Consider the following 9,219-nt stretch of genomic DNA (forward strand, 5'->3'; position numbering starts at 1 on the left):
TGAAGAGAAGACTATGTTTACTAAGAAGAAAAAAAAGCAAAACAAGCCCCGCCCACCCACCCTATCTCAATTGTGACGATTTTTCTTTATTGTCGTGAGCCATGGGGGTGGAGTTTAACTGCAAACTCCTCATTTTTCAACGAGAAATTACCATATTTTTAAGTGTTGTTCCAAGAACACTAGGTCTAAAGTAAAAAAGGAAGTCAAAAGATAAACTCCACCCATCCATCTCGATCTCAATCGTGATGCATTTTTTATTCCTCGTCAGACCGAAGGGCGGAGCCTAATTGCAAAATCTATACTTGTTGTGAAAAGAAGAATTCGTAGGAATATTCGCAAAAAATGCAAAATATAAGTAATCTCCGCAACTACCGAACCGATTGTTGTCCAATTTTGTATGTACATTAGGAATATCATGTAGATGGCTAAACGCTAACTAAAATTTGGCTAATCATTGGCACCACCAATGGGATGACGTCGTCCCCAAAATTTATAATAGAAAGTTTTTTAAATTTCATAAAATAAGAAAAAAATTCAAAACTGTTTAACAATATTTTGGCATTTTACTTTCAAACTACAACACCGAATGCTCTAAAATCTTGTAAATATTTTAAGGTTATGGTAAATCTTGAAACAAAATTTATTCGTTTATCCCCTCCCAAAAAATTGATGACGTCATCTCAAATTATTGCCAAATAAATCCTCTCTGAAATATGCAGCATATTTTGAATGTGTACTTGTGGTTTATCACCACACTCATAGTTTTTAGAATTACATATACAGTGTGACTTCAAAAGATTAATGAAAGAGTAAATTTATTTTACTGAATAAATCAGAAATTGGACAACCGAATGCTTTGAAATCTTGCAGACGTCTTCAACGTAAGGATGATAAATGTTTAAACAAAATGTATGTGTTTATCCTCCTTGAAAAACTGATGACGTCATCTCTAAGTTTTGCCAAATAAATCCAATCCAAAATTTATGATTTATCATTGCATTAAAATTTTTTAAATTGCTTATACAGGGTGACTCTAAAATGTCAAAAAATCACTATACTGGCTTCCAATATTTCTTCATATTATAACTTACTGCTTGCATTAACAGGTTTGATAATTTTTGAAGATGACGTCATTAAGTCGTTCGTCACCGACATAAATATATTGTTTCTGATTTTTCATAATTTAAAGAAAATTCCACGACCCATGGATCTTAGAATAATACAATCTAAAATCATTCCAAAAAATACACTGATAGTGTCAATTAGTATAGTAGTTTAGGAAATTATTTGCAAACAGAGAGACACCAAGATAAACCTGCGTTTTCGTATTCTAAAATATGAAATTGATGTAGGTACTTGAATTTGAATTAACATTAAAATTAGTATCTTATAACTTTATAAGTTCTTACAAAAAGTGCAAAAAATCAATACTGTGTGCTGACACATTTAAAAATTACATTGTCAGAAACATCGAGATTATAAAAGAGTTCTTAATTTCCGTTTTTTTTTATAATAATAATTGTACATCTAACTTCACTCTGAACACAAAACATGCACCTCTAAAATTTTAGAACGGTGAATGCGCCTATTTTTAACAGATAAAAAAAATATTAATAACCGATCAAAACCTGACACTGATGACCATCATGTTTTTAAATAGCCCCAATCACCTCCACCACCACATAAATTTTATTAATAGCCGATACCAAGCTCCTGCTTCTTGTCTTATAATCCGGACGAAAATTCAAGTAGTTAGCACCAGATCACCTTTTAACCTAAAAGCTTTTGGCACCGGTCCCGATAAGACCTACGAACCAAGATTAATCCTTTCCCATGTATCTAACCAAGCATCCCGTCAGACCAAACACCACCTCTGAGAAACATGTTTATTGTTAACTAAAAAAGACCATAAACTTACAAAAAATATATATAATAAAATTAAATTTAACATCATCCCATAGAAAATCTACAAACTAAACTCATAATACTTCTTTGGACATTTTTGGCGTTCGTTGCACTTCACCGGCTAGAACTGGAGTTCTCGCACCCGCAACCCCAAAACCGAACAGGGTCATTCCGTGTCAAGTCAACAATATCTTTATAAAAACAACTGACTTTTTGAGAGTAAATTTTAAACTGGTTTCTACTGTGTTGTCGATTCGACACAGACGTCCCAAAGTCAATTCCCCAAAACCTCCACACCCATCACACGAAATTAAGCTCGTTGTACTTAACACCATCACAGCTGAAATCCTGGTTATGATGGTACACACTGCCCTGGAAGACACACGGGTTGGAGGCGCAGAAACCCATGGGGGTGGCCGTGACGTTGGGGCCCCCTTGGTTCTTGTCCAGTTCGGTTTTGTTGAGCGTTTGTCGTTTGCTCTTGTACCTCCGATTCTGGAACCAAATTTTGACCTGTGTGGGTGTCAGTTTGAGGCCTTGGGCCATCTGCTCCCGCTCGGGTGCTGACAGATACTTTTGTTGTTTGAAACGTCGCTCTAATTCGTACACTTGTGCTTGCGAGAAGAGGACACGGGGTTTTCTTTTCGATCGCTGTCTGCCGGACTTCCGCAGCTCGGTTTTGGAGCTGGTGACTACCTGCTGGTGGATTTCTGGAAGAGAGAACGAGATTAATGGGGTATTTTTATGGAGTGTTGAAAGGCGTGGGTGGGATGGGTGAATGTTGTTACAAATAGGTGTTGTAAATTTTGAAAATTTCTAAATCTATTGATCACGAAAAAGGAAAGGCAACAAAAGTAAAAAACACTAGAAGTCCAATAAATTTAAAATTAAAAAATAACAAGTAGTTCAGTGCAATCAAAAGTAAAAGACTATGGAAAAAAAATGACTATATAATAATAAAAATAATAACGGTGTATTAAAAAATGATAATTTCAAGTCATCAAAAAATTCAATACTGGTAAAAAATGCAGGAAAGAAAGGAGGCAATATGTTAGCGGGTAAAATAATGTGAATATGATGCAAATAAGAAGGAATGAAACATAAATAATTGATAAAATCTTGAAGTATAAAAAAAATCCACGGAAAAATTAGAACCTTATTCTTCCCCAAATTGTAAACTTATTGATGTCTTTTATAAGCATAGAATCAAATCAATTTCATTTTTTTTTTTATTAATTAATCCTCATATATTTTTTCCATGCTTGTCAATTTCTAGAAAAAAACATTTGTTGTAATCTAAGAAAAACTTAAAGGACTATTTTTTTCTTATTTGCTTTCAAAGTCGTAGAAGATAATGTCATTTTTACTTACTCCGAATTATCAACATTGTATAGTCAATGGTATAAGACGAACATTTGTTGGAAAATATATGTGTTAATTATTTATGGGTATTTTATCATAATAATACTGTACATATTTTTATTGCCTTCTTGTATAGCAATACCGAAACTATGAGAAAAAACAACTTTTAAAATTATTCTTATTATATATGAACTTCCGTCAGACGATAAATTTTGTAATTTAATCTCCATACGTTTTAGATCCGTTTGGTACTTTTTTTTTTGTGAAAAATTAAATTAAATATGATATGGTAAATTAGAATATAAAATCAGATAAAACTGGGGCTAGTACCTGCTAAGATAAGACTGATTTTGGCAAATGAAATTTATCTAAGAAAATAGAGGGCGGGTGGGCGGGGTTAGTACCTGATAAAATACGATTGATTTTGGCAAATGACATACCCTCCAAGAAAATAGAGGGCGGGTAGGTGGAGCTAGAACTTGCTTGACAAAATTGGACAATATTAAGAGTACTCACTAGAATGAAAAGGATTTGCGGATGGGCGGTGCTATTGCTTGCTTATAAAAGACTCTGCAAGAAAAAGTTAAACTTAGCCCCGTCCACCCACCCGTTGACTATTTTTTTCTTCTAAAATTAGAAATAAATCTTATAGTAAATAGTATAATAAACAAAAAACGGTTAGCTTTTTTCTCCTTTTATAATAGCCCCACTCTCATTCTACAGAAGAACATATAATTAACCCCGCACGCCCACCCACCCCGACACCATTCCAGTGATTCATTTTATCTGGTCTGCTAGAAAGTGGATCCCATACTGAACAGAAGTAAAATTAGTCCTTAGAATAATAAGAACATGGATGCGTGGGCGGGGTTAGTACTTGCTAAGATAAGAGTAATTTTGGCAAATGACGTTCCCTGTAAAAAATAGAGGGCGGGTGGGCGGGGCTAGTACTTGTTAAGATAAGATTGAGTTTGGCAAAGACATACCCTACAAGAAAATATAGGGTGAGTGGGCGGGTTTAGCACCTGTAAGATAAAACTAATTTTGACAAATGAGACCCTTTGAGAAAATATAGGGCGGGTGGGCGGGGCTAGTACTTGTTAAGATACAACTGAACAATATTAACTAAAAATTAAGAGCAGTTATTTTAAAATTTGATATCAAATAACGGATATACCGAGACGGCAAAAAAATTACGATCAAAGACAGCCACGGATTTTTCAAAATTTCTCATTGATAGAATTAACCGATCAAAGACAAGCTTTCGAACATTTACGGCTACGTTTGATCGTGTTTTTTATCGCTCTCTCGGTAGTTTTTTAGAATATTTTTGGTAATGTTGCGTATTTCAGGCTGATAACATTTTGAAATGACGTCATCAGTCATTTGAATGAAATAACAGATAAGTTGTGGTTGAGATTTTTCAGTCATTTTTACTTATTACTATCCAGAAATTGTTATGGTGTTAGTATTCTGTTGAAATATATACAGGATGTCCAAGTTTACCTGTTCCGGTGTAATATTTCGATTACTTGAAATGATAGAAATTTGAAATTTAGAACGGTTAATTAAAAGAAAGCAAATAATAAATTAAAATATAAGCAGTGTTGCGTTTACAAGAACTTTTTTATTTGTTATTTTACAGAATAAATTCAAAAGAATAAAAATGTTTCCTTGACTTAAAACAAGTACCATTGGCATCGCAGCTAACATTTGACACTTTATTTGACAGTCATTTGAAAGTAACTGTCAAAATAAACAAGAAACGCGTTCGCGTTACTAACATCATTAATTTAAAAATAATAAAAATAAATTTCATGGTCTACTAGAAGACTTTTTTTCTATCGCATGAACTGAATAATGTATGTTAACTTGATTTAGTTAATTTAACTAAAAAATAATAATTTTTATTATTTATTTAAGGACATGTTTATACTTTTATAGTTTTAATTGCAAAATTAATTGCATTAAGAAAAGCAACATTTTTTTTAGTTAATCACAAATTTTTTATCCAGGGCCATATTGGATCAACTTTGTATTTCTTGAGCTGCAGCAAGAAAGTATTGTAATATATCGGGCGACTGGCTACTTTCATGTTTTGTCGACGTTTTATGATCTCTAGAGTACGTCTGTCGTCTGTGTCGATTTTTGTTAGACAGATAATTAATAGGACCGATTGTTGTTAAATTATGTATGTTAGGAATATCATGTGGAAGGTAAAATGATAACGTCAGCTCAAATTTTTTTTAGTAAAGGCCATTTAAAATTTAAAATTAAATTTTATAGTTATGGTTTATGAATCCGTCTTGATTTTCTATGTTAGATATTGAGATTTTCTAAAAAAAAACATCAGAATTTATACAGACAATACACAGAAATTCGATGGTCATGGAGTAAAAATGTCAATTTAGTAACTCGCTGGTTCGATTGACACTTGGGTCATATTTTTTATTCATCAAATCAAGAACGATCACTCATTTTCTCGAAAGTTTGAAGATATAGTAATGTTGGGCCTGTTTATATTAAATCTATTAAAATAAGATTCCAAAATAAAATTTAAAACGTTGTACTCCATTTTCGCTTAATTAATAATTTTAGCCACCTCCTTGATTTTAAAGAGAAAAATCATTCAATCAGGCAGATTGCTACGTGCTTAATCGTCACATTCTTTCGAAGGATAAATATAAGTAGTCTCAAGTTAAAAGCGTGTACTGATAACATATTTTTTCCACTGATTAGCTGCTGTAAATATATTTGATGTTGCCGGTATCTGTAAAGTATTTATTTATGCTATTTTCATGTTTTCTCGACGTTTAATGATCTCTAGAGTACGAAACAATAGCTCCCCATTTCCGTCTGTTATCTATGTCGATTTTGTTAGACAGATAAAATTCCGAACCTTAGGACCAATTGTTGTCAAATTATGTAGATTAGGAAAATGCTTACCAAAATTTAATGGCGTCCCCTCAACATTTTTTTTTAGTAAACGCTAATTAAATTTTATAGTTGGTTTATGAATCTGCCTCGATTTTTTGACCTAGGTGTCGAGATTTTCGCAAAAAAAAACGATTGTGTTAACACAGTTTATACCAGTATAGGAAGCACTTGAGCGTCTGGAAAACTTGATGGTCATGGAATAAAAATGTCAAGTTATTAACTCGGAGGGCGATGGTTCAATTGACACATTTTACAAAAATTTGAGAATATAATAATGTTGCACCCGCCTATATTAAATCTAATAAAATAAGATTCCACAATAAAATTGAAAGCATTTTGCTTCATTTTAGCTTAATTAATAATTAAGGCAAAAAATCATTCAATCAGGCAGATTGCTATCGTCACACTCTTTCGAAATGTAAATATAAATAGTCGAAGTTACGCATGTACTGATAATATATTTTTTCCCTAATTATCTGCTGTAAATATATTTGACATTACCTGTATCTACGCCGACTGCGCTCCTTTAACATAATACATTAATAGTCCGCACATATCTTTATTTTAAAATAAGTTAACTTAACGAGTTGTTGGAAAAAAAAAAATAAAATTACAAAAATTTAATTTTACTGTTGAAGTACCTTTAAACCAGTTTTTCAAATCAGTTAAAATAGCGTATGTTTTTTAAGTGCATTTTCTATTAAAGATGTGATTTTTTTAATCAAATAAAAAATCCGGACAGACGGCAGACGGACGGACAGACGGACAGACGAACAGACAGATGTTAAAGGTTAAAGTATAGTGTCGGAAGACGGGCTCGATTACAATACTTCCTTGGCTTACGCTCGGGAAGTAAAAATTGGCACTATTCTATAAAACATTATTTTATTGATAAGTTAAAGACCGTAATAATGACATTGTACCAGTAGCAGGTAGAATCCTCTATTAGGGACGTACTTTTAAAATTTCAGCTTGTCCTCAAACATTTAAAACTCGTATTTTACTACCAAAAATATTTGCAAAAGCAGTATAATTCCTATATTATATTCCCCAAAAGTTTAACCAACACGGGTTAAAAAAAAAACAATGTACAAATGTCATTGATTCGACTGTTGTGCCGTCCAACCCCTCGTAACTAGTCATAATTTTTTAGTGAACACATTTTAAAATAAGTGTCCTACAAAAACAAGAGCTAGAAAAAACAAAAAAAAAGTAAATTTAAAATTTTGGAAAATCGATAAAATATTTTGGAAGAATTTTGGGAACTTTCGACTACCGCCAATTAGCATTAATACACTTTTAAATGGCAATCTAGAATCTATGAATGAAGGTCGTCACTTAAAATTTGCTACATTATTTATCAAGAGCTTTCCTCGCCTCTGACGTATATACAAGATAAACAGAGCATATTTTCAAATATTTAATAATTTATTTCTAATAAAATACAGGATCATCACCGTCTGGATAAATAATGAATGAAAACTTTTTGGAGCTGACGTCATAAAGCCTTCAAAAGGGATAAATAACTTTGATTTAATATTTTCTACTTTTTAAAAAATAAGTCCTGCCAAATTAAGATAAACTTTTTTGAACAAAGTTTAAGATAAAAGGGTAAAATTCAATTACCTAGCTATATTTTAAAGGAATTTTGTAGAAATAATTCAAAATCGGAGTGTAGGTACTATCAAAAAAAGTGAGGTACTAATTCGACCATTTTGAAAAAGATTTGGAATTCCAAAAATGTAATAGGAAATACAACTTCAGTGAGTCCGCGAATTTTTATCGTTGATTTTTTAGTGAATCTGCTGCGTATTATCCACCCCCTGTACAGAAAACCGTGAATGCTTAAAAACCTTGAAATCCTCGTCCGATTCATTTTAAACTCAGTCATTTATTAAATAATACAACAGTATAAACAAAACTACAAATAACAAATAAACTTTAACGACTCCGTAGAGACAAAGAATGCTGAAACAGATTTGTACTGCTAAAGCACGTCGTTTCGCTTTGTTAATAAATAAATTTCGTGATTAAATACTGAACCTCGTTTCTTCAAAATACGCTTAAATCGCCTTTCCTTCTCATTTTTTTAAACAAATTACTACATTAAAACAATAATTTTCAAAACACTTACTTGGACTTTCAATTCTCGAATAATCCCTTTGCTCCTTCATCTGCTGCGGCACGTACGGAAAATCGAACGGGAAATCCGCCCCATACATCATATTCTTCTGTAAATACTCATTATTCTCCACCCCCTGATGATAATAATTGTAATTCTGCTCGCCGCCCCCTTGCGAATTATCCCAAAACTGTTGCGTCGCACCAAAATCGTAATGTCCATACTCCCTCTTCACGTTGCAATAATAATTCCCGTACTCATTGTCCATGTTAAGGATATCTTTCACCGAGAACGGGGTGCTAAGATTCGTCGTAGTATCACAACCCTGATAATTGTCATTCGTGGAGTCCATCTGGTACTGCTCCAGCATTTTCCCAAAATTAATTAATTATCACTACCCGCACACCACGAAGTCGGAACTAATTATGCCAGGGTTCGAAAAGTTTTCGAGCGATCGTGTCGCGTTTTTGGCACTTAAGAAGTGGTGGCGTAAGAGCGTGGCGGAGGTGAGACTTATTCAAATGGGATGTAGAGGAGAGATTTGTTTGGTGAGTTTGAAGACGACTGAGGCCGTAAATTGGATTTGCTTTAGGTTCAGAGAGATTATGACGTCAGGGAGTTCACGCCCATCGCCAATAGAACTGGAGAGTAAACTAATACTTGGACAAATGATTGATTGTTGTTTGAGAGGGAATGGGTTGGATTGATGGGGAGGGTTGTTTGAGGAGATATTTTAGGGGAAATGACGACTGTTTGCGGGATGAATACGAAGAGAAAATTTTCCAAAATTTGTATAGGTATACAATTTTATATTTTTGTTCTTGAAGAATGTCTGAATAATTGTTGCTCCACTTTGTTCGTCGTATAAACATTAAGATTAAAAACGCTCCTGC

The 9,219-nt window shown here is 33.1% G+C and overlaps 1 protein-coding gene across 1 annotated transcript; it reads right to left on the bottom strand.

Annotated features, from left to right (window-relative positions):
* Positions 1–1,924: 1,924 nt before the first annotated feature.
* Positions 1,925–8,936, bottom strand: LOC135134852 (homeobox protein Nkx-2.5-like). Its single transcript, XM_064063713.1, has 2 exons — positions 8,339–8,936; positions 1,925–2,615 (listed from the first exon to the last, which is right to left on the bottom strand). The coding sequence occupies exons 1-2, from the start codon at positions 8,694–8,696 to the stop codon at positions 2,206–2,208; spliced, it is 768 nt and encodes a 255-aa protein (XP_063919783.1). The 5' UTR covers positions 8,697–8,936; the 3' UTR covers positions 1,925–2,205.
* Positions 8,937–9,219: the final 283 nt, after the last annotated feature.

The sequence above is a fragment of the Zophobas morio genome, unplaced genomic scaffold (assembly GCF_036711695.1).
Source record: "Zophobas morio isolate AGI-343-1 ecotype UQ-CSIRO unplaced genomic scaffold, CSIRO_AGI_Zmor_V1 ptg000004l, whole genome shotgun sequence".
Classification (NCBI taxonomy): Eukaryota; Metazoa; Arthropoda; class Insecta; order Coleoptera; family Tenebrionidae; genus Zophobas; species Zophobas morio.